Source organism: Bos grunniens, chromosome 19 (assembly GCF_055505025.1).
Source record: "Bos grunniens cultivar Pamir isolate PY7600 chromosome 19, Bosgru_T2T1.0, whole genome shotgun sequence".
In the NCBI taxonomy this organism is placed as follows: Eukaryota; Metazoa; Chordata; class Mammalia; order Artiodactyla; family Bovidae; genus Bos; species Bos grunniens.
In genome coordinates, this window is record NC_141183.1 from 27,869,187 (window position 1) to 27,895,351 (window position 26,165).

Consider the following 26,165-nt stretch of genomic DNA (forward strand, 5'->3'; position numbering starts at 1 on the left):
ATGATCACACCTGCTGTGGTTAGTCCACTGACATGAAGTTACCACATGACTTCTTGCTAATCAGTTTCTGATAAACTGGAAATCATTTTAATCTGCCTGGTTTGGCAATGTTCTCTGGAGTTCTTTTAGGTAAATATCAACCATGGTAAGCAGCCAATAAGCAAAATAATTCTGGGTCTACAGAGGCTTACGTCTACAACATAAAAGACGGTAAGAGATAGGTCTTGACGGTTAGCACTATAGTGAGACCGACTTGGGTTTCATGTAGGAAGAAACTAAGCACGCTGCAGTGGCTGCTATAAGTCCCCAGGAAAAAAATGAAAAACAAAATAACTTTATCTTAGGATGAAATATTCCATGACAAGTTTCACAAAGAGAAAAAAATCTATAGCTTTCTATGATGGAGGGGGAAAGATTTTAAAAGAATCAGAGCTATCAATATATTTTATATTATTCTGGCTATTAATGCCAGTTATCATTCATTGGAAGATAAAATACTGTCAGAAAGCATATTAAGATTTTCTTAAGCTTGATTTCATTAGCTATCAATTTTAATTTCATTTTTCTTTTATTTTTTTAACTTGAATTTAAGCATCATTTTAGAAAGAGTTTTTTTGGTTTAGAAGGATAGGTTTTTTAGTCTCCAAGTCTATTGTAAGCACCAAACACCTGTTTTTATTTTTAATAAAAAATTTTTTGAAAAGGACTAATTTTCAGGTTTACCTATTACTCCAAGAATCATTCATAGACTCTACTCTTTACCATCTATTAAATATTGTGGTAATAACTTCTCCTGTCAAAGACAAGTGCTTATTTTTAAAAAGTCTGCCTTTTATGGCATACTGCACCTTTAAGCATAATACAGGATGCACAGTTATCAGCTCTCACAAGGGATACCATTTCTGTGCAAGGATACCAAGACCCCCGTTGGTTAACAAGTTAGGAAATGTATATAAACACCATGTGGTGACCCACTTTTCTTATGTCCTTTGTATTGCTGGGACTTAGTCTTTTTCTTTTGTTTTGATGAACCTGACTGGCTTTCTCTTGATGCTGAAAAATAAAGAAGAAAATTGGTTATCAGATAATTTCTTACAACTCTCGATACAACTCAGATGAACTACCTTTACCAAGACCATGATGTTTATAAAAGTACACAATGTTTCGAAAATAAGGGTACTTGTTCCTGCAAAACCATGAACCTCAACACCAGACAGATTTCATTATTTATTCAATAAGCGCTTTGTATATGTTAATAAATTTTAGCCTGTAACTTTAAACTCACTAAAGGAAGTCTAATTTAATTCGGTGGGTGTTCTTAATGTTGTGCTATAGTCATTAAGCAACTGACTATTGAGTTCACACTGCCATGGCACACATGGTCTGATTCTGTGATATCATGGTTGAGTCTTATCAGGTAAGATCTTACCTGGCAACCAATCAGACACAGGTATATTCTGGTCCTGTAAGCTCACAAGATGATTTATGTATGACAATCCTTGGAGAATTGCTGATTTTTACAAAAGGACACCTTTTCTTATACCAACTTACACTGTGATGCTGGAGGCTGTAGTTGATATCCAGTTAATTGACACCACCCTACAGGATAGAGGTCAGGGGACTCACAGTCTACCCACTGATCATATTCTTCTTCCCATCCATCAAAATGTATCCTCAAGAGACGATGAATAATTCGAGTTACTGTGGCTACACATATTAATCGTGGCTCCATGAGGTCCACTGCTTCTAATTTCATTCCGACACGAAATCCGTGATTTGGAACATCCTAACATGGAGAAGCAAAACATTAACACTGGTGAAAAGAAGAATGTGTAACTCCATCATCACTAGGAAAGAAAAAAAGAGAGGTAACATAACCAATTAACAATTTAGACCAAAAAAACCCTTTACTGAAACATATGAAGGTGAAGCATGTAAGAACTAGTTAGGAACTGCATTCATTCCTAATAATGAAACAAAGTTTGGAAACAAATTTCAACTCCTATGTAAAGGAAATACCTACACTGTTTAACTAATATGTATGTGTTTATTTAAATTTACCTTATTAAACAGTTTTACTGGTGCTGCAATGGAGCCAGTTTCCCTGAGGTAGTCAAACCATTTAAAAGGAAGCTTTGTGTAACCTGGAAAACACAACTAGTTTAACTAGAAGTTCATTTAAAATTAGTGTAATATAAAAATGCAGATATAAAGTAATTCAGTACACATTACAATCTCATGAGCTAATGCTGCAGAGTACAATAATTCCTCCCTGTTATATGGCTCTTCCTGTTTTTCTAGACAGAAACAGGTGCACCCACATATCCTATAAGAACTAGACTTTTGCTTTTCAATCCTAGGCTTAGAATAGTCTAACATTTAATATTTTTCAGTAATATTTTTCTTTCTTTGTAAGAAAGAACAGTGGCTGGGCAAATACTGTTTTTACAGTCTTCTGTTTTGGCTTTTCTCCTTAAGAGAAAAATCCAAGGCTCAGATATTGAAATTAGGAAAGTCACTGGTTAAGCCATATGAACTATTTAAGGGTATCATTTTTAAAAAGTCATACGGTAATTTTTATTTTTTTTTGGTAATATCACCTGCCTTGGGAGATCTTAATTTCCTAACCAGGGATTGAACCCAGGGCCCTGACAGTGAAACCTCCAAGTCCTAACAACTGGAATGCCAGGGAGCTTCCTCATACAGTAATCTAAACATGAAAACTTGCTTTCTCTCAAAGGCTAAAGTCTATTTTTTAAAAAAAGTTTATGTATGTGATAGCCCTTTGAGCCTACATCATCATCTCAACAGGGATGAGAATACCAATTCTCATTATAAAATGTACAAATGCTCAGGAAAAATTCTACATCAATTTATTAAAGCTAGCTAGGTTACAGGTCTTTATGTTTTCAGACACCCCACAGCTCTTGATATAAATATATAAATATGTAACACACATGTTTATATATACATATTATATTTTCATACAGCAAATAATCTAGGGCTAAAAATAAAAAAGAAATCTAGGGCTGTGGTAAACAGTGTAAACAGGTACCATGTAAAAAGAAAACAAGGATGAATACCCAGGTATATATTAGAAAAAAGTACCTCTGGGTGGAGTGAGTTCAATCATGTTAATTTCACAGAAACCAACAGGGAAAATAGAAGGGGAGGTTGCATGATAACAGAACCAGTCAGATCCATCTGCTGCTTCTGAGCCATCGATCCCTATCATCAGGAATCCATCAGCCAGCACCTTTTAAATTAAGAGAATTGCAACTATTTAAAATTAGGTACCACTATTATAAAAATGATCCTTTAAGTGACATTCTAAAAGAATGCAAAATCTATTACATAAAGATCTCGTGAAAGTGAGAAATGTTTATTGAACTCTCTTAAATAACTGAAATTATAATGAAAAACAAATCTGTATAAATTCTACTGTGTGCCAGAAATAAAAGCATGGTTACAGAGAAGTAATTGTAGAGGTCTAAGGAAAACATACTCCTGACGATGGCCAAGGCTGTTTTCTTCTGTGGCATCAAACAGGGGGCTGAGTGCTCTTTTACAATTCAACTATCTAGTCTTGGCTAAGCTTTAAATCTTATTCAGTAGGAACTCTACTTATATCCTTCTGATTTTCACATAGTGGAGTTTTTCTAAACTTTTTCCATGTTCCTCAAGCTCCAACTTTACCGCTTTCATGCTCTGGATAACTGTGCTCCTCCATGACAGAAACTACGAGAGGGACCTCACAGTCCATCCTGTGCACGTCAGACTGCTCTAAGTAGTAGTCCTTCCTTTGCCTCTCAAGACAAACCTCTCCATGTCTCCCAACTCCCGTTATATTAAAAGTATTTTATTTTGAAACAGTTCACACTTAAAAAAAGGTATATATAGAGTACAACAAATTCCTAAATACTCTTCACCCAGAGACCCAATTCAAGTTATATCACTCAGTCGTGTCCGACTTTTTGCAACCCCATGGACTGTAGCCTGCCAGGCTCCTCTGTCCATGGGGATCCTCCAGACAAGAATACTGAATTGGGTTGCCATGGTCCCCTCCAGGAGATCTTCCCAACCCAGGGATTGAACCCAGGTCTCCCACATTGCAGGCAGATTCCTTACCGTCTGAGCCACCAGGGAAGCCCAAGAATACTAGAGTGGGTAGCTTATCGCTTCTCCAGGAGAATTTCCTGACCCAGGAATCGAACCGGGGTTTCCTACATTGTAGGCAGATTCTTTAAGAGCTGAGCTATCCGGGAAGCAGCGATCTTCTAGTTTGTCAAATCCAGTGTCTTTTTCCCAACACTTCACCCTCCTTTACAATATCCCATACCAGCTGACTTCTCAATTTTTTGAAGCATTTATTCCCAGATTCTCATTACATTATAGTCTACTGATCCATCTTCTCACCTCTGTGTTCATTGCTTCACATTTTTTTTGGCAACCACCCTTTCACCTTCAACTCTTGTTTCTGATTTTAGCCCTTTTCTTTTGTTTTCATGATGGCATTCACTCTTCAATGGTTGACTTTTATGCCAACAATTTCTCAAGTTTTATCATGAGTTTTTCACCCTCCTAGTGTCTCAGGCCTGCATTTTACCTGCATGCTGAATATATTCTCTGAGAGTTAGTACAGGGCATCAAACCAACAACTCTTTCTCCAGCTCCTTTCAAGGGCAATCAATTGCTGGGTCCCCACAACTCCCCCTAAACATTCAGTCCCTTTATCCTAGCCATTAACTCTCTCTCCACTATGTTGCTTAATATTATCGCTTTCAGCCTTCCCTATGTACATTTCCCCTCTTACACAGTTAAAACTTTCCTTTGCTATGTACTCTGTTCATGCCAGAAAGCTTTACCAGCTTAACCTGTTCACTAAAGAAAACTCAACGTGACCAAGCACTAAAGACTGCACAAATTAATTTCACATCACCTTCTTGTCTACTTGCAGGTTCTGTTCTCCTAGTTCTTTCTTTTTTTTTTTTTTAGTTATTTCTACTATATTGGATATATATATACTGATTTTCTCTTTAACCTTAAGAACTCTGAGACCTCTAGAAAGGACTACCTCCACTCATACAGGATTCGTTTTTCCCTTTTGAACACAGCTTAGTGAATCAGGGGCTCGTATCCCACCTTCAGAGTACCACGCAAAAAGCTGGGCTCAGTTGTTCAGATTTTCTCTGTAATTAGAATTAACATACAGAGAGATAACAGTCAAGCCATGGGTTGGAGAGGGCACTGAAAGGCAGTGATACAGAAGGGTGAATGAAGTGAAAGCTGCTCAGTAGTTTCTGACTCTTTGTTACACCATGGACTGTAGCCCTCCAAGCTCCTCCGTCCATGGGATTCTCCAGGCAAGAATACTGGAGTGGGTTATCATGCCCTTCTCCAGGGGATCTTCCCAGACTAAGGATCGAATCTAGGTATCCCACAATTGCAAGGAGATTCTTTACCATCTGAGGTACCGGGGAAGCCCAACAGAAGGGTGAGGGGCTACCATATGGAGGCTGAATATGCAGGACACCAGGAGAGAGAGAGAATGAAAGAAGAGTGGCACAGACACAGAGCAGAGATGGAACAAAGAGGCCCGTAGAGGCAGAGGACAGCGCTAAGCTTATGCCTTTCCAGGTTTCATCCCTGGGGCCTTCTACGTCTATGAACGTGCCCACTGAATCCTCAGAGTGACTTTTCTAAAGCCCACTTGAGGGGGTTTCTGTTCCTTATAAACAAAAAGTCTGGCCCAGAATATTCAAAGCAACCTGTCCGACGTGACCTGTGTGTGAGCCTTTCGCCATTTCCTAAGCGTGGCCTGTGCCTTTCACTCTTGGTGCTTCTGTGCATATTCTCTTTCCATGGCACAGTTTCCTCCTGAATCTCTTCTCGGCCCAGTTTTTCCCATCCTTCAAAATGAAGTTTTCAAATGTCTTCTCTTCCACAAAGCTTCTCCTGATTCCTCTGAGAAGATGCTTCTTTATCTGAATTTCAACAGTACTTGTACCATTCTTGAATCATAGTTGATCTTGTACATTAAAACATATTTTCCTACATCTTATCTTGTTCTACAAGACTGTAAGCTTTATAGAGTCCAAACCAACCTAGCACTGCAAGAATTCATTTTAAGTATTTTCTGAGTGAAGCTTAATATTCTACTCACTGGACACTTATTTTCCTTTCACACAGAGCATGACACGATGGTGCTGATTTCCAAATCTGGCTGTCAAGAGTTACATCTTGAGAACTTTTTAATTATTTTTTTTTTAAACAAATACAAATATCTGGGTAGTCTTTCTTATGATTCTGATTGAGCAGGTCTAGAGTAGGTCATGGGAATCTATGTTTTAAATACCAACAGGTAGTCTGGATTCCTAGTCAGGTCAAAAGGAAGAATAAGGGTTTAGAGTCAGTCTGGTTTAGCTGTGTGACCTTGAACACAAGTGTACAGGACATGGCAGCCAACATAACTTTTTAATTCTTTTGGCTTAAGGCTTAAAGGACTTCCTTTGTGGCTCAGCTGTTAAAAAGTCCGCCTGCGATGCAGGAGACCTGGGTTCAATCCCTCGGTTGGGAAGATCCCCCGGAGAAGGGAAAGGCTACCCACTCCAGTATTCTGGCCTGGAGAATTCCATGGACTCTATAGTCCATGGGGTTGCAAAGACATGATGAACAACATTCACTTTAAGGATTAAACTGTGTTGAAATGCAAGTCACAATTTAATTACACCTTTATGTAAGTGTATTCTGGATCAATAGGTCTTAACCCTGATTGTACTTCAGAATCACCTGGGGACCTTAAAAAAAATGCCAATTCTAAGACTGATTAAATCAGAATGGGAGCGCGGGGTTGGAGAAGAGGCTTAGTCAATAGTATTATTATTATTTTTTAAAGTTCTCCAGGAGATTTCAATGCCTACTAACAATTGAGAACCACTCTTCTACATCTTCTTGTAAAAACAGTTTAAGAAGAGAGGAAAAAGAGAAAAGAAGCAATAAAGTACTACCAATGGAGGGAAAAAGCACAAAAAGGAAACACAGGAAACTGAGGATAAACTAGCATTGTTACAATTTTGTATTGGACAAGTTTTGACTAGGAAGTAACTTAAATAAATATTCTTCTTTTAACTTAGGATATACTTCCATAAAATAAAAGTAGCAGACTCAAGATAACAATCTTGATAATAAGATATATACAAAGAAAACCTCTGGTAAGAGAACTCAAATTTATCTTGCAATTACTACTGACATTCTCCCCAGTGAAGACACAGATGCACACATTTTAGGTCAAAATGAATGTTAGGGGCCTCCTTCTCCTATTTGTTGTTGCTTAGTTGCTATGTCCTGTCCTACTTCCTACTTTTTTGCAACCCCATGAACTGTAGCCCGCCAGGGTCCTCTGTCGATGGGATTTCCCAGGCCAGAATACTGGAGTGGGTTGCCATTTCCTTCTCCAGGGGATCTTCCCAGCCTAGGAATAGAACCCATGTCTCCTGCACTGGCAGGCAGATTCTTTACCAGTTAGCCACCAGGGAAGCCCAGTACTTTAAAACTAGTTCCTATAACTTCATTTCTATATTTTAAAACCTATTCTCTTACCTTTCTAATGGTCGCAACACATATTGTGGAAAGATTTAATGGGTCTATAGCTTCCAATTTCATTCCTTCCTTGAACCATTCCCCACTCTGGTCTACTTCTTTTACCTACAGAATTACATGAAAGCACATCTATTGTTACAGGTGTTATCAGTTTAATAATTAAAATAATACCAATTTGAAAAAGTTTACAAGATGAAAATACCAAGTACCTTCTCCTACCTACCTAATATTATAACTCAAACTTCCATTACGGAATAGAGAGAATTCAGGCAAATAGAATTTAAGAATAATTATAATCAGTAGTTGTGACACATATGGATTACAAGGTCTTAATCCTTTTAGGTGAATATATGTAATTGTGATTTCTATAATATTAGGAAAAAACCCACAACCCTCTTTCAAACATAATTTACAAATGAGGGTTCTTATAAAAACTTCTTACCTTAGCAAATAAATGTGGTGGTGTATCAAAATGTCCATCCTGTTTCTTTGTAATATCTACAAGGAAAAGTTACATACTAATCTGTCAGCATTTGTGAGAAGACCAAAAACCACGTTGTTTTGAAGGCTTCAAACTCACAAGGTACGTATACTCTAAAACATGGCAAAAATACGTGCCTTCTACATTCCAGTGAATAATATTCTTTAAAAGTCTCTCTCTCTTTAGAGTACATGTGCTATTAAGTACATTTAGCCAATTAGAATGCTGGGAATTCCCTAGTTAGGGATAAAAGTATGTTTTAAAGTGTTTAGTATTAAGTCTAACCACATTTAATTTTGGTATTTCTACTAACACTGAATGGAAAGGGAAAGGCTATCTTCTTTCAAATGGGCTGGATAAAAAAGTGTAAGAAAACAAATGTAGTTGTGACCGAAAGGGCTTTATTTTTAACTTGAGCATAAGTGGAAGGAATATAAAGGAATTGGTTAGGACATTTAATTTTCTGGTGTGAACCTTCCCTAATTAAGGTAGAATAAGCAGCCCAACACAACTGATTTTGATCTTTGCTATTCTGCGGAGAAAACTACCCAAGGAGTACAATTTAGCCTCAACATTATTTTCAACAGGAATTCTTGTGACAGGTGCTTACCAGATCTTTTGAATCGATGGCCTATGCTTCGAGACCAACCAATATGATGGATTAATGGGCTGTGCATATGGCACCAGAAGTCGTCTGTTCTATCTTCACTCTCTTCATATACTAGTCTTAATCTTCCTCCAATGACACTCTCCACCACTGCCACTCGTGTTCGACACAAATGCCTCTTGTCAACCACCTCTACTCTCATGCAAGGTTTGAAAGGATACTGCATGCTCTCTGAAACCTTGAAAGAAAAGCAGAACTTTTGAGAATTCATGACAAAGGTCTACAAATTAGTATTCTACTATAAAAATATCTAGTGCACTCAATAGTTAACATAGGTCATTTGACTCACTAATTGAAACAATTATTTAAAAAGCTTTGAAGTTACTCCATTTTTTAGAGTTCTCATTTGCCACTTGAGTCCTTTCTAAGATCTTGTCTTTACCTTTTGTGAGAAATCGGGAGGCAGAGTTTTGGCACCAGTAAGTCGTTTCACTAGAAAAGCTTTCCAGTTTGTATACTTATGCTGAATAGCTAAAAAAAAAGAAATAACCAGTTATACTTTAGCAAAGAAGATAACTGCTTCAAAAGCTATTTGCTTAAAAAAAAAAAAAAAGTAACAAATTTCCCTGCAGTTAAAATTCTTAAGAAGAATAACAAAAATAGGGAAAACAAGTATGTCTTGCTAGCAAATAAGTTACCTGAAATAAAAAAATTATTTTAATTTTTATGTCACTTGTCACTGTAATGTTACTAATTGTGAAACTGCATTAAAGTTCAGATACTTAAAATACAGTAAGGGTAAAGAAGTTACTCACTTCTAGGAGGGACAAGAGGTTTTCCACTTGCAGCACACCAACCAACTGGATGGATATCAGAACCACATATACTGTACCAGAAGTCCAGACCAGAGTCATTTTCAAATCCTTCATATCTTAAGAGGGCATTATAACCTGAAACCAACAAAGCAGTCACCACATAATAAGAAAATCAAATGAAATAAAACAGAATACAGCTGCTGGTAGTGAGTATCAAATGTCAGTGAACATCTGCAACAGGTGCAGAGCTTGTGAACAGACAAGACGGCTGGGCCTCATACCCCAGAAATCATTTAGCAGATCTTGGGTGAGTCTTAGAAACTGTATTTCTAAGAAGTTCCTAGAGGTGCTTACACTAGTGCTATATGGATGAAACTTTGAGAACGATTTGAACAATGGAATTAGTTTAACTGTTTTCAGAGCACGGCCTATTTCTCTGAATATATTTCAATTTTACCCATAGTTTCTTAAATTCTAGAAAAGAGGAGTGAGAAAGTTCTACTAGGATGCATAGTTTTGGAAATAAAGAGTATTGTGGTAAGTTAATATAACCTTGTTAAGTCACAGAAATCCAGTTAAAGTACATTTCAAAGACACTGCTTTCTCCAAGTGATCAGGTGACCAAATTATTTCCAGATAATTTGCATGTGGCTACTTTAAGAGTTTAAATTTTTTTGTCTTGTTGATTTGGAAATAAGATTCAAAAACGCCAAGTAAAAAAGTTCAATGAACACAAATAAAGATATGTGAAATCACTTAAAATCTACATGTACTAAACAAACAGGGTCTTCCCAAGTGGTGCAGCGGTAAAGAACCTGCCTGCCAGCGCAGGAGATACAGGAGACTCGGGTTCGATCCTGGGTCAGGAAGATCCCCTGGAATAGGAAATGGTAATCCTCTCCATTATTCTCTCTTGGAAAATTCCATGGACAGAGAAGCTTGGGTGGCTTGCAGTCCATGGGGTCACAAAGAGTTAGACAGGGCTGAGTGACTGAGCACGTATGCACTAAACAAATGGGAAGACTTATTTCCTGGAAAGAACAAATAGTGTATGATATATACTGTTTATAATTTAATAAACCTTATCTTTTTAATATTTAAATAGACAAACTTTTATTAAATACATACAATGTAAAGAAAATAAGAGTATCAAATATCATTTCCTCAAAGAAACCCTCTGATGTACGTACAGTCACCCATAACCAGCTCTGTCATCTCTTCAAGCTTGTCTTTGACAAAGTGTTTGTTTCTTTGCTTATTTAAAATATTTTTCTCTCAGTGAAATAAAAGTTATATGAGAAAGTATTTTCATTGTTTATTACTTTTAGTAAACCTTATCTTGATAACATTAAAAAGTTAAGGTCTTTAGTGGAATAAAAAATGCCCAATAAACTTGTATTTCAGGCTAGGAGCTAGGTTTAGTTAGCATTTTCATGTGTTAATACTTAGGTTTTGAAAATTTATAGCATTAAACTTTTAGTTTTAAAATTCAGTAATTCACAGAACAACTCATGACTTGCTGTTTCTAAGTTCTGGGTTCATGATCAACAACAGGCTCACTTCTAAAATGTCATAAAAGTGACTTAAAATGAGATACATGTTGCAATTAGATATAGCAGAAGTATGAAACCAGAGATGGAAGACAGAAATAATTCTTGAGTACTAAATGCATTGATCTTTAGAGCCATTTATATGCAAGTGATTTACACATCAAGCAAAAAATATATATTGCTGTTTTAAACAAGGTACAGGGAATAATACAGGCATTTAGAGAATGTCTATACAGCTGGGGGCTTCCCTGGTGGTTCAGATGGTAAAGAATCTGACTGCAATGCAAGATTTGATCCCTGGGTCAGTAAGATCCCCAGGAGAAGGGAATGGCTACACACTCCACTATTCTTGCCTGGAGAATTCCACAGACAGAGGAGCCTGGCAGACTACAGTCCACGGAATTCCAGAGAGTCAGACAGGACTGAGCGACTAACACTTTCACTTTTTTACTTACATAAGCTGGGGAAATGTTTCATGGAAAAGGTAGGAACTGTACTGGGTTAAATAAGGTGAGTGAGAGTGAGTAAAGGAATGAAGGTGACATAGAATATGCTGTATGAGAGAGAAGGAAAACTAATCTCAGCAGAACAGATCATTTATGTCGGGGAACAATAAAAAAATCTGTTCAGTGGTGTACAGTGAAACTTAACAATAGCTGTAAATGGTGACCATCCTGATCCTTTAAGGACAAAGAAGCCACTAAAGACAGAAAAATGGGATTGAGGTCATTTTTAGGTAAATTAAGTCTATCAGCAGTACACAGGGTGGAACAGGCAGGGCATTTTTGGGAAGATGGCTGGAGATAAGACTAGAAAGAGTAGGATGAGTAAGATACCTCTTCCAGTAATCTCAGGATACCTTTTACTATCTAAGCGGCTGCTCCTCCTCTGAAGTATCACAGTATCCTACTATACCACTTACTAAGCACCTTGTCATAAAATGTATTCAATATTTAGCAGATGTAAACTCACCAAAAAAAGAAATCTTTTAAGTTTGCACATCACCTGCCCACAGGGTCTAACACAGTAGATACCTAACACATTTACTTCACAGACAACAATGTAAAAAGGGCTGGGATACATGGAAGAGGTGGGACTGAAGAAAATGTAGTACCCAAAATAGATGAAATTTTCATCATTAATTTACTTCTGATATTATGGACCATATAACTTTTTTTAGTACTTTTTGTTACTTTCCGAAATATTTCCCTGTATCAGAGGTTGAGGAAACTATAGGGCCCACAGATTTGGCCTACTGTCATCCAGAAGAGTTTTTACATTTTTAAATGGTTGAAAAAAAATTAGAGGTAAAGTAATATTTTATGATATGTAACAATTATAGGAAACTCAAATTTTAGTGCCCATAAACAAAGTTTTATTAGAACACAGCCATGCCTATTCATTTATGTGTTGCTTTGGCTGCTCCTATGCTATGATAGTAGAGTTAAATGGTTGTGACAGAGATTGCTTTGCTCACAAAGCTGAAAATATTTACTGTTGTTTTTTTTAATAGAAAAAAGTTTGCTAACCTTTGCCCTATATCATACTTATTTGGCAATACTTGAAAATTTACAAATATGCTTTCTTACAAATTACAAATACAAGTGATTTTTAAAAGTGAATTATGCATGTTTTTCACCTGCTAATTTTACTATTCCAGCGATCCAGAAGACTTTGGTAGGTAGGCTGCAGTCTGTATTGGGAACTTCTACTCTCACATTTTCTGAGATATCACCCCAGCAGGTCCCCATAGGTGCCTGTCATATAAAAATTATTAAATTATCATCTTATTAAATAAAGTCCAAAATACATGGTTCAAAATTAAGCACTATTATTCAATCATGGTAACATTAAACTAAAAATACCATTTAATTCATTCTTTTTTTCTAGAAACATAATTGTTATCCCTTGCATCACAGAATTCTATTTAGAAAAAGCCAGTGTCAGGGACAAGCTCAAGATGAAGAGAATTCACATATACTAGAACTGATCCATATCCAGTTCAAAATTCAATAGTGCTCAAATATAAGACTTGAGAGCAATTTTTGCCAAATTACACACTTGATATTAGGTTTCACAGGAAAAAGCTGACTTAACAATTCATTATTTTATCATGAACTGAATGAATGTACTTTACCTTAACCTCTAATTTTAAAAGATCTGGCTAAAGAGTAGAAAGAAAGAATTCCAATCAGCCATGTGGTTTCCAATAACACAGAGAAACAAAACTTAGTTATCTGTATTTTCAACTTCAGTTAAGTTCGCAGAACAGAAATATAGTCTGTTACAACAGACTTGTGGCAAAAGCACCAGATAAAGTTGTTAATATGATGAAGTTAAAGAGATTTTGGAGAATCGTACATGGTAAATTGTTAAATGATTTATTATTTCAAAATTTCTCACGCAGGAATTACAATAAACAAAGAAAACTTTCAATGCTAGATCTGGTAGTAATCAGCCTCCACACAAATGGTTAAGATGGGGACTTAGAAAACTAATTAAATGAATATCATGAAGGGATTTGCCAACATTTAGTGTGTTTCCAAATTACAATTTCCATTACATTTTAATCCTTAAATTTGAGGCAGTTTACCATTATTTGGAATTTAGCTAATTAATTTGGCTAATTAAAACCAAAATGAATTTAGGAATTTAAATGCTGATAATACCAAACAGTCTCTGTGGCCCTTGATAATCAGCTCCTCATTAAATACAATTCAGAACCCTGATCACAAGAAGTATTAGGTAAGGATGTAAAAGACTTGATAACACGAACAAATCAGGAAAAGACAAAATAGCTTCGAAGCTAAAAGATGATTAAACACAAAGATATCCAAGAGTCACGCGAACTAGTCCATCTGAACACTGGACAAATGTCTTCCATGCAAGGCTGCTCATCTTGGGTAGTCGCTAACCCAAAAGGGGGTTAGCTTAAAACAGTACTCAACCCGTATGCTCTCAATAGCTTAAGGAATTTCTGAAGGACAGGAAGAAAATGTCAAATAATACTGAACTAGGATAAGTCTAGAAACCAAACACAGAATCAACTTATGGCTATTTCTTTAAGTAGCAAGCAAAGAATATACTTCAATCACTTGGATACAGTGGCCTATCTCAAGTATTTCTAATTCTGGAAGGATACACATAACTATCTTCCTGAGCTGTACAAAAAATAATACATCCATTATGACTACCTCTTTCTGCTATTTTTAAATGGAAAGAATGGACTCTTCAGGTTCTGCTATCTCCCCCTATATCATTCTAGACTGTAGGGCCATCCCTATTGCCAGCAGATATGATCAGAAAAGGAGAGGCTGGAAGGAAGATAGGTAACAGATTAAGCTACCATATATTAACACAAAGACCATGTATTAATTTCTGTGAGGATAAACCAATTTCAGCGGACAGATGTAGTGGACGTATGCATTAAATTAAGGTAGGATATCCATTCCTCTTTGTTTGGCTGCCAAGTCTTATGAAATGGGCTTTATTTTTCATTAAGAAGGAAGACGCGTGGTTATGCTGACAAGCTATGTGTAAAGATGAGCACACTGCTAAAAGAATTTGGCATATAGGACTCCCTTTTGAGTTAGGTGTGACAATGACTTTTTTTTTTTAAGTCTTTTAACAGTTGTTTGGAGAAAATAACTTTTAGTCACATTTTATTAAAAAAACAAGTATCAATATGCTTGCTCACTTAGAAAATAAAGTTAACGCTCACTTTGGTTGGGGGATGTTATGTTTTCGTCCCTACAGTCTGGATTGGTATAGGAGAAAGTAGCAGAAAGTGACATTTGTTCTTGCCTGTAAGGTTGTGGTTCTGCTAGGCCCTCTTAAACCAATCCATATGGTTCACTCTAAGAAAAAAAATGAACAAAAACAATAACAAAAAAGAGCACAATCGTCACTGCATAGTATGTGCTCAATGTGTTGAAATAATAAAAGGAATTTTAAAGATACAGCTGCCCTTTTGTTTAAAATGGATATTCTTAAGTGTGGAAGACTAAATGACCCAGGGCTCGAGAGCCATCTTCAGCCAAGTCATCTGTCTTCTCTTGCTGGCAGGAGGGATACCTCTGAAAGTCTGGATTGGCATAGCATGGACTAGCAGAACCATCATTTACAGGTAACAACAAATTTACCTTCCAGACTCAGGACGAGAGGTCCACCTCAGGTTCCTCCCAAACCAGGAAGATCTGCTTCATCACTTCCTGCTCCAGGGCCACTCGTGAGGGCTATCTGGGAGCGACTCTCCTTCCCTGCAAGGTAAGCTGTCATCAGGTCCTGCAGGTCATGGCCAAATCCAAATGCTGAGGGCTCCCCAACACAAATGTATGATAACCTCCACCTGACTGTCCATAAGAAAGTAACTGGATGGGATTCTTACTTTTTCTGTACATTAAGAACATTTCCAGATAGTCCAATAGCCCAGATGGCTAGTATTTAGACTCTCAGAAGACTGACACATTACACACATGATGCTTTGCGGGAGAAATACAGATTTCCCTCCACAGAGCTGAAAACCTGTAACTTTTGATAATCACATTCTTCAGTAGTAATAGAATTCAAGCGGGCAGAAGTTAGCCCTGAAGTTGTACACTGGTAACTATTATTGATCCTACTAACGATATTCCAAATATACAAAAAGCCACCATTAAAATACTTTGACTAATAGGCATATGGTGACTAAAGTACAACTAGGAGAGAAAGGTAAACTATTATATGGGCAAAAGGGGAAAAAGCATTATAGGAAATTGACTAGAAAAGAATTCGAAGTCCTAAATGTCATTTGCTGGAATTGACAGAAAGTAGGAACAGAAAAATAAAACAGTTCCCTCTTTCTCCAGAAAGTCCACTCACCTTTTGATTTGATAACAGGACCTACTTTTGGGGTTGGGTCATAGCGGGAGGGCTTTCCAAGTGGTGCTAGTCGTAAAGAATCGACCTGCCAATGCAGGAGACCCAGGAGACGGGGGTTCGATCCCTGAGTGGGGATGATCCCCTGGAGAAGGGCATGGCAATCCACTCCAATATTCTTGCCTGGAGAATCCCATGGACAGAGGAGCCTGGAGGGCTACCGTGCATAGGGTCACAAAGAGTTGGATACAACTGAGGTGACTTAGCACGCACGCACAATAGCAGGGGGATGGGAGTACAAGGAAAGTAAAAAGAGAAAATGGGATGCTTGGGGTGAAAATCAGATTAAGAATGAGGGAATGCTGGACTTCCCTCATGGTCCAATGGTTAAGAATCCACCTGCCAATGCAGAGGACGTGGGTCCAAACCTTGGTCTGGAAACCCTAGCCGTGGGGTAACTAAGCAGGCATGTGCCATGACTACTGAAGCTAGTGCGCTCTTGAGCTTAGCTGCTCTTCAACAAGAGAAGTCACTGTAACGAGAAGCCTGCACACTGCGACTGGAGAAGGCCCTGCTAGCAGCGACTAGAGAAGGCCTGCGTACAGCAACCAAGAGCCAGCACAGCCAAAAATAAACAAGTAAATAAATAAAGCCCAAAAAAAATATGATGGAATGCTAGTGTACGTAAAAAGAGAAAGGAAGCAGTGGTTACTAATTTGAAAAGCATAAAGTAGTCCATAATTTTTAAAAAATATTAAATGAAAATAACCTAGATTACTTAGGCCTTCCCTGAAACAGATTATTTTTATTATATTTTATTATATATATATCAGAAGCCACTGCTTTCCTGCAGAGAATTTATTTTGTGGCAACACAATAGCTAAATTAGAGTACTAACAAGTACCAGAAACTGAAAACTTCTACTTCCATTAGAAAGAAACTCTGCAATCTAGGATGACATACTGATAACTCTACCTTCAGTTACAAAGGATGTGAAGTCATATTTATTTTCAATGGAGTTATGTATGCATGGTTAAAGCTAGGGGAAAAAAACAAAGAATAGTTTTATTTGAAAGAGACTATTTTACTAATAAACATAGACCCAAGTTTTACTAATAAACCATTGTTACCACACATACACAAACAAAAAGCCTTTTTTCTCCTTAATATATATATTCAAAAAATATTTTTAATGCCAGTTGCAAAGATATATTAATAACCTTATCCCTTTCAAAATAGCTGGACCAATACAGAGGATTAGAAAACATCATGTAAGCAATACAAACTGTTTGTGGAGGTAAAGGACCTTTGTAAAAATTACATAACTACAACTATTTCCAAGGGAGAAAAAAAGTAGAATGATTACATTTCTGCTTTTAGCAAGGACAGTATCAATAAACTGACATCAGAATACATAGTTCAGGTACCAAACAAAAAAATTTGAAGTCTGTAAATTTGTAATTAAAGGCATATGATTTTAGCTTTTTAAGATTCATATACACTTGATATTGAAACATTTTGGCCTGGGCTGTAATGCTTCAGTTCAGTTGTGCAGTCATGCCCGACTCTTTGTGACTGGATATCAGGCTTCCCTGTCTATCACCAACTCCCAGAGCTTACTCAAGTCCACTGAGTCGGTGATGCCATCCAACCATCTCATCCTCTGACGTTCCCTTCTCCTGCCTTCAATCTTTTCCAGCATCAGGGTCTTTTCCAATTAGTCAGCTCTTCACATCAGGTGGCCGAAGTATTGGAGCTTTAGTATCAGTCCCTCCAATGAACATTCAGGACTGATTTCCTTGAGGGTTGACCAGTTTGATCTACTTGCCGTCCAAAGGACTCTCTCGAGTTTTCTCCAACACCACAGTTCAAAAGCATCAATTTTTCGGTGCTCAGCTTTCTTTATCGTCCAACTCTCACATCCATACATGACCACTGGAAAAACCAAAGCTTTTGTTGGGAAAGTGATGTCTTTGCTTTTTGATATGCTGTCTTGGTTGGTCATAGCTTTTCTTTCAAGGAACAAGCATCTTTTAATTTCATGGCTGCAGTCACCATCTGCAGTGACTTTGGAGCCCCCCCAAATTAAGTCTGTCACTGTTTCCATTGTTTCCCCATCTATTTGCCATGAAGTGATGGGACTAGATGCCATGATCTTAGTTTTCTGAATGTTGAGTTTTAAGTCAGCTTTTTCACTCTCCTTCACTTTCATCAAGAGGCTCTTTAGTTCCTCTTCACTTTCTATCATAAGGGTGGTGTCATCTGCATATCTGCTGCTGCTGCTGCTGCTAGGTCGCTTCAGTCATGTCCGACTCTGTGTGACCCCGTAGACGGCAGCCCACCAGGCTCCCCCGTCCCTGGGATTCTCCAGGCAAGAACACTGGAGTAGGTTGCCATTTCCTTCTCCAATGCATGAAAATGAAAAGTGAAAGTGAAGTCCCTCAGTCGTGTCTGACTCTTAGTGACCCATGGACTGCAGCCCACCAGGCCCTCCGTCCATGGGATTTTCCAAGCAACAGTACTGGAGTGGGGTGCCATTGCCTTCTCCCTGCATATCTGAGGTTATTGATATTTCTCCCTGCAATCTTGACAGAAATATTCTACTTGATTTTTTTTTATTTTGGCCATGCTGCATGGCTTGTGCGATCTTAGTGCTCCTACCAAGGACTGAATCTGGGCTATGGTAGTGAAAGCCTGGAATTCTAATCACTAGGTACCAGGGAACTCTCTATACTTGATATTATAAGGAAATAATGGGGAATAGAGTGTATCTATTTAAAAGACTACAATATTAGAAAAATTAAGAATGCTTTAAGGCTAAATATTCTGCATACATATAGAACAACTCTCTTGGGTTCAAACATAAATGTCATAGGAGAAAATAGTCTGTGCATTTCACTAACAGAGGGTACCTAACTGGAATGTAGTACTGCAGAAGTACTTTGAAGATTTTTCCACAGTTAGTAAAGATAAGGCTACTGCTTTTAGAAGCTGTGAAATAAAAAAATAGATTAGTTTCTGGCCCTGTTCCTGGTATAGTTTTCACAGCCTTCATAATTTCCTAAGTGATAAGAGCACTAGATATATCTTTTGTTCTAATATTTGATCTTTGACCTTGATTCCAGACACAGAGCTCCTAAATCCTTTGCAATTTCTTGGATGACAGCAGTGTTTTTTGTTCTAATGAGGCATCTCTTTGTGGGCCCCTAGATAGCTTCAGGATGGGAGCTGGTCACCATACAGATCAAACTCTGATTAAAAGCTTCTTGGAATTTTCAGCCCCATCATCCATCTTGCAGGAAAGGGAAAGGAGTTATAGATTGAATTAATGATCCAGTATGCCTAAGTGATGAAGCCTCCATAAAAATCCCAAAACACAGAATTGGGCTGGTGGGTGCGTAAAGGCGCTAGAAGGGTGGTGCACTTGAGAGAGATAGAAACTGTGCTCCTTCCCATATAGCCTGTGCTACACCTCTTCATCTGGTTGTTCATCTCTTTTATTATGTCCGTAATGATAAGATAGTAAACCATTTCTCTGAATTCTGTGAGCCATTCTAGCAAATTATCAAACCCAAAGAAGGGGTCATGGGAACCCTGATTTATAGCTAATCTGTCAAAAGCAGAGATGACAATGTGGGACTTGCAGCTGGTGTCTGGAGTGGCAGCAGTCTTGTGGGACTGAGCCTGTAAGTGTGGCATCTGATGATGATTCCAGATAGACAGTGGCAGAATTAAACTAAATTGTATGATACTCAGCTGGTGTCAGAGAAATACTTGATGGGCAGAAAACCCACTCATCTGGTATCAGAAGTACGGTATTGGTAGTTGTGTTAAGGTGAAACACAGAAGGGTTTTTCCTATAGGGGCTTAATTCAAAACCATTAAAACAAAACAAAACAAAAACAAGGGCTTCCCTGGTGGCTCGGTAGTTAATAATCTGCCTGCTAATGCAAGAGACCGGGGTTCAATCCCTGGTCTGGGAAGATCCCACATGCCGTGGAGCAACTAAGCCTATGCACTACAACTACTAGAGCCCGTTCCAAAGCCCAGGAGCCACAACTACTGAGTCCATTCACCCCCATTATTGAAGCCCATGTGTCCTCGAGCCCATGCTCTGCAACAGGAGAAGCCACGACTGAGACGCCTGTGCACTGAAACTCGAGTTTCTCTCCGCGACTAGAGAAAAGCCTGCACAGCAACGAAGACCCAGCTCGGCCATAAATAAATAGAATTAAAAAGAAAATAAAAACTGCAGGTTAAAGCCCAAAGTTGAAAATTTCAATCCAGCTACTGAAAAAGATAGCAAGAGCTTCTTCATTTATAATAAGAGATGGAGTAGAGGAACTAGATGATTTTTAAGATAACTTACAGCTTTGTGACCCTATGATTTAGGAATAATTAAAAATGATATTACCTAACACTGGAAACCAACACAATACTGTATAAACAACTATACTCCAATACAATTTTTTAAAAAAATGATATTACCAAATTCAGTGGTTTCCAACCACAGACACTGCCAAAGAAGGGAAAGCCAAGAGTCAGGTGCCAAGGCTCCAGTCAATTCATTCTACTCTTTCCAGACCAATCGGTATGAATTTCCTTTATTCTAGCTATGTTTACTAGAAAAAAGAGGAATTGTAATGCTTAAAAAACAAAGAAGTCTGAAAACTATCACCTAGATAAAATGAAAGTTGCATCAGATATACAGCAACAATATGCAGATTTCTAAGCAGATATATTTAATGACAACTTGACTCCATTTACACTGATAATTATAAAGAATGTCAAAAGTAATTGAGTGATTGACTATATAAACCATTACGCATAATTACTGCAATATTCAGAGACAGTATTGTCCTATGACATATTTTGCAGAAACTTTCCAGAAATTTAAAGACAGACCATGGTAAAGAGGAATTCCACTGAAATTCTATGCTTTTAGAACTAATCATAATCACTTTTAAGTATTGGAATATATATTTACCTGTGGTTCTTACTGCATAAGAGGCTGAGTTATGTTAAAGAAGCAGGCAGGCAAAGTTGTGACACCACCCTACACTCAAGTCCTGGTTCAGCCAGAACAGTTCTGTTTCCATGGTTTTAGACGGGTTTTTTTTTTTTTGCAGTGCTGCCTGGCTTGCAGGATTTTAGTTTCCCAACCAGGAATGGAGCCTAGGACCCATCAGTTAAAGCACAGAATCCTAATCTCTGGAGTGCCAGGGAATTCTCACAGATTTAATGTTTTTAAAAATTATGCTTGAAAAAAGAATCCTCTCAGAGTAGGGAAAGGCTCTTAACGTGTGCTCAAGTTGGAGACAATGCAGGTATAGAGTGTGGAGGAAGGGGCCTTGCTGATGAACAAGTGTTGGAGCAGGCATCAAGTGTTAGAAGACTGGAAAACTGACGAGTCAAGGCAGGACCCTGTGCTTGCGGCTCCTCCTAGCAATAATAAAACTAAAAGCTAGTAATTTTCCTTGGAGACCACAAAAACTGTTTATGGGGGAGAACCATGAAGAGTCAACTCTAAAGGACACAATCTACTACAACAGGAAGTCTTACCTTCTAAATCAAATGACTTCAAATAAAAATGCTGGTTAAGGCAACAAAGCAAACTCATTTTGCACTAAAATACACTAAGACATTAAAAATAGAAAATGTTTCCTAGTTAATAAGGAAAAGACAGTGAAGGAAGATGAGTGGAGCAGGAAGGCACTGGGTGACAGATACTTTGATTGTAAATGAGAAAAAAGAGATTCCATAGTATCCTTCTTAACCATATAGCTAAAGCTAGCTGCTCTATTCTTTTTTCAATTGTAGAAAACAAATTTCAATTTGTTTTTTGTAAAACAAAAAAACAATTTCATTATAATAGAGATTTTCTTGCAAAGAAGTTTAACACAGTATTACTATTCAAAGATACTGTCATGAAATAAAATATTATATCTTGGGACTCTGAAATACTATTTTTAAAATATTCTGACTATTTATATAAAATAGCTGGACATGGGTTACGATAGTAAACCTAGAAAACCAAAATACTAAATAATAAAGATGGAAAAAGAGATAAAGGCTACTCAGAAGGAAACAACAAACAAATGTTCCAGAAGGCTGCAATGGAAGAGTTATTATAAATGAGGGCTTAATCCAATTCTGATATTCTTTGTACCAGAAAAGAACTCTCTCAAGAGAGGAGAGTTAAATTTGTTTCGTAATTCTCATGAAAGCTACTGGGGCCATATATTTAACATCTCTCACAAGTATGACATTACTACCAACATTTCAATAAAATATATCAGCTACAGTATATTGAAGCTATATCGAGTCCACTGAGGCTGGTTCAGATAGCAGGCCACTGATTAAGGGCTTAACACCTGTACTTTCCAGAAAGAAAAGTTAGCAAACGACTGAATTTGGCTTTAATTTTTATTTCTACCACTGAATTAATATGCTTGGCCTTGATCAAGATCCTTTATTGGCCACAAATGAATTAAAATTTATTTTGATTTCCACAGCAAGAACTCAAGCTCAGTTTTGTTCACATGCTATTATTTAACAGGAAAGCCCTAAGTTAACAATATGTTAAGTGTACACAAAACTTTACTCATTAACTTTCTAAATTCTTTTCTTCTTATACACAGTCAGTAGCAGATAGAACCATTAAATATAAATTAAAACTTACAGGTTAAAAAAGTATCGAAGAGAATTAAGCACAAATAATTGAATCAAAAGGAAAGAATTTATCATTGGTACATTTTAAACATAACTCTCAATTACTTCAAATGTCTGTGACAATCTACTTGTTAAAAAGAACATCTTGCAAAAAATAAATTCAGTCCACAATACTATATTGCTAATAGTTCCTTCTTTGTTTTTGTGATTTTATATTTGTGACCAAACAAAACTAGATCTTTCCTCTTCTCAATTATTAGATCAAATCACAAAAATTTAGGTAACATACAATGGACGGTTTCTATGAGGTTGAACCATATGATTTTGCTAATATCCAACTATTTTTGATACACAAAACAAGTAATTTTATATGGTTCAACTTAATATGAAAATTGGATGAGACTCATGCCTTCCCCATTTAAAATAATTTCAACTTGCAATGTCTTTAAAGGAAACCTTTATTTATAAAACTTAAGGTTATGTAACTATTAGTAAGTACAATAATTAATAAAAAAGAAACATTTCCATTATGGCGTATAAAATAAAGACCTTCTAAGGATAAGATGTTTAAAAAATGCTACTGTGCCTTCAGATTTAAACGATGACTAAGCATTTCAATACAAACAGAAAATTCCATACTCACATGTTTAAAGCAGGTAACTGGAGCTGCTATAAAGCTATTGCTATTGATGTAGTTACCCCAGTTGAAACCTTCTGTGGAGACTGCTGCTGAAATAAAATAAGTTTAGATATATTGGAGTTCTCAGATCGTTTATTTGTAAGAAGGTTATTACTTTATAATGTGAAGTGACACAAATGTATCACCTCTAAATTTTTTCCTATAAAGACAAAACTTCTGTAAATAAACATGAACTTCAGCATGTATCGTATTTGCAAACAAATAGTTTAACTTTTCTACACACAAGGTATGCTCCTTGGGAAGTGAGGCAAGAGCTCTCCAATCATAAGAAACAAAGAACACTGAAAGAAGACACGTTCAGGATAACAAACACTGTTCTGACTGCTCCTGTGTTTTATTCCCATGAAGCTCTAACTGCACACTTCACTGAAATTTCTATCCAGTATTTACCACCTAATACTTTCACTATGGCTCCTTATTGTCTTACTCCCTACTTACTGCCTTGCTTTCACATTCCTGTTAAGAATCTTTCTGTTAGAAAAGACCCTTTCCTCAATCTCCTTCTCTTGTTACTCTCTTCTCCCCAATCCCTTTGAAGCCAAATAAATGTCATATTTCTTTGCCTTATCACCACAACGTTTCCCACTGTTCACAGCTAGAGAATCAATGCATAAAAAATAAATAATAAACCAAATAAGAGTATTATTAAGGAGACTGTCACAAGCACCATAACTTGTGAACACTATACTTTTCTAGGATAATTTACTGAAATCAAGGAAGCCTAGTGTCATATGTACAAATAGGGAACAGAAATAGCTTAGTTAACAGGATCTAAAATTAAAATGTTATTAATTAAAACTAGATGAATTAGTACCAAGTATTTTACCTCTATTGCATTCACCCATATTACCTGATTTAGTCTTTGCTTGATTTTGTAAGGTAGCTTGATACTGAGCATATGCAGCTAGTTTAGCAACTAAAGGTTGTTTCTGAAGAACTTTTGCTTTCTTTGTTGGAGGCTTACCCTAAAACAAGAAGAGTTAAGTAAATAGGATTCTTTATCATTCCCCACCCCCAAATCTGAAAACTAACTTAATTGCATACTACTCATTTTAAGGAAACATTGAGGGTTTAGAAAATTATTAAAGCAGAGGAAACATACAAGAAAATTCACATGAGAAATGTTTTCTGGAGTTCTGCTACAATGTAGATATCTAATATGGGTAGCGCAGCTGGCACAGACTTAAATAGCAATATGCAAATTAATATATTAATAAAAAATTATATCCCATAAAATGTTAAAATATAGGCTGTGGTGAATAACTGATTCCATCTTGTACTAGATAAATCCAGTGGTTATTCACTCATGCAGGTTGCTAAGCACTGCTATTTATATAAGAAAAAAATAATTCAATGTTTAAACAGCAAGTGACTGAGGTTTATACCTTTAGCGCTAATGCAAAAGATCAATGACAAAATGATCATGGGCCAAATTCAGTGTGACAAACTGCCATCCATTTGGGTACAGACCATTGCTCAGGATCTTTAGGGGCTGTCTATCTGAAATACAGAAATACATCTAAGTGATGTATTTCCTCAACTTGGGGAACTTAAATAATCCTTTCAGTGTTATGTGCTACCTTATTACAATAAGATGAAGAAGAAAACAACAAATGTGATCAAATAAAATATATTACAAAAATCAGCTATGTGATGCTTTTATAAAGTTGTTTATATGCTACAATAGCAATAAGTGGTCATTTTGTAGGCATTCCAGTCATTTTGTAGGTGTTGATGTACATTTACAGAAAGACGATTTTCTTTTAGTATTATGATTGTTTCCAAAAAGGTTAGTTGGATTAACCAAATACCCTTGGTCAAGGTATCAAATGGGTTGCAATCAAAAGTACAAACCAAAGATAATGGAAAAATAAAACCAGAGGGTAAATCATTCCCTGCCAACACTGAAAGTTTCTACCTTGATACTAATTACGAAACTTTCAAAGAAAACCAGGGGGGAAAATGGCTTAAATTTATATATTTATATATATATATATATATATATATATATATATATATAGACATGCCTATATCTATATCTATATAGATATACATATAAAGATATTTATTACATTTATACTTATTTAGAAAAAAAGACAAACAATTCATAGTTTACTTTGAATAGTATGCCTTCTCTATTTATAACAGCGGCTCAAATTTTATAGAATGGACAAACTCTAGGGCTCACATATTTCTTAAAAATGTGGGGTATAAAATACTAACAGGCTGGTTAGGTAAAGGTGGAGTGTAGTGAATCACAATCAAATGACAGACAAACAGTGAAAGTCATAGAAATAACAGATAAAAGAACAAGAAGGTTTCTGTACCGTTACCTGAAGTCTGGCCAAAATGCTTGCCTTCTTGGAGTTTGACGAGTAACTTCTTGAACATGAAACACTGCAGAAACGCTTTGTTTTAGAGTAAAAAGCATCTCGCACACCAACCATTCCACACATTTCACAGGTAGCTAATTAACAAATAAAAACACTGGTGTTATGATCATAAAACTGATTTTCGTCTAACAGTTTAATAATTCTTCCAATTATCTAAAGGTTTTAATTTTTAAAACATTCCTTCAGGCAGATAGAAAATTTCTTCTGTTACATGTGATAGAAAAATCTAAATAAAAGGTAGGGGAAAGACTAGAATGATGCCATGGCTATAGGCTCCAGAAGGACTGACAATAAAGTCTGAAAAGGCTTTAAAAAGGATCAAAATACACAAACGTAAGTTAGATTCAACTAACATTTCCTTAGTGCTCACCTTGTGCCAGACATTATAAGCTCTAATGTTTGAAAGGATTATAAACAAAAGATGAAAAGTAGTTGCAGTACAACTGAAGATTCATACAAAGCGCAGCACAGGTCTTTAAAATATTGTGAAG

At 36.7% G+C, this 26,165-nt stretch overlaps 1 protein-coding gene across 48 annotated transcripts in view; it reads right to left on the reverse strand.

The window, feature by feature from the left end:
* The window catches only part of MBTD1 (mbt domain containing 1), a 68,503-nt gene that overhangs the window by 10,261 nt on the left and 32,077 nt on the right, over positions 1–26,165 (reverse strand). For 14 of the 48 annotated variants that reach the window (XM_086358274.1, XM_086358260.1, XM_086358270.1 and 11 more), the window contains 13 exons: positions 25,615–25,748; positions 24,132–24,246; positions 23,225–23,307; positions 12,692–12,809; positions 9,503–9,637; positions 9,130–9,218; positions 8,691–8,925; positions 8,042–8,097; positions 7,600–7,704; positions 3,109–3,256; positions 2,062–2,144; positions 1,552–1,786; positions 976–1,053 (listed from right to left, as the gene is read on the reverse strand). In XM_086358274.1, coding sequence (XP_086214400.1) covers positions 976–1,053; positions 1,552–1,786; positions 2,062–2,144; positions 3,109–3,256; positions 7,600–7,704; positions 8,042–8,097; positions 8,691–8,925; positions 9,130–9,218; positions 9,503–9,637; positions 12,692–12,809; positions 23,225–23,307; positions 24,132–24,246; positions 25,615–25,748 — 1,614 coding nt within the window. Of the gene's footprint in view, positions 1–975; positions 1,054–1,551; positions 1,787–2,061; positions 2,145–3,108; positions 3,257–7,599; positions 7,705–8,041; positions 8,098–8,690; positions 8,926–9,129; positions 9,219–9,502; positions 9,638–12,691; positions 12,810–15,194; positions 15,312–23,224; positions 23,311–24,131; positions 24,247–25,608; positions 25,749–26,165 lie in introns of those variants that run through there. The other 34 variants (XM_086358264.1, XM_086358247.1, XM_086358268.1 and 31 more) reach the window with 8 other exon arrangements.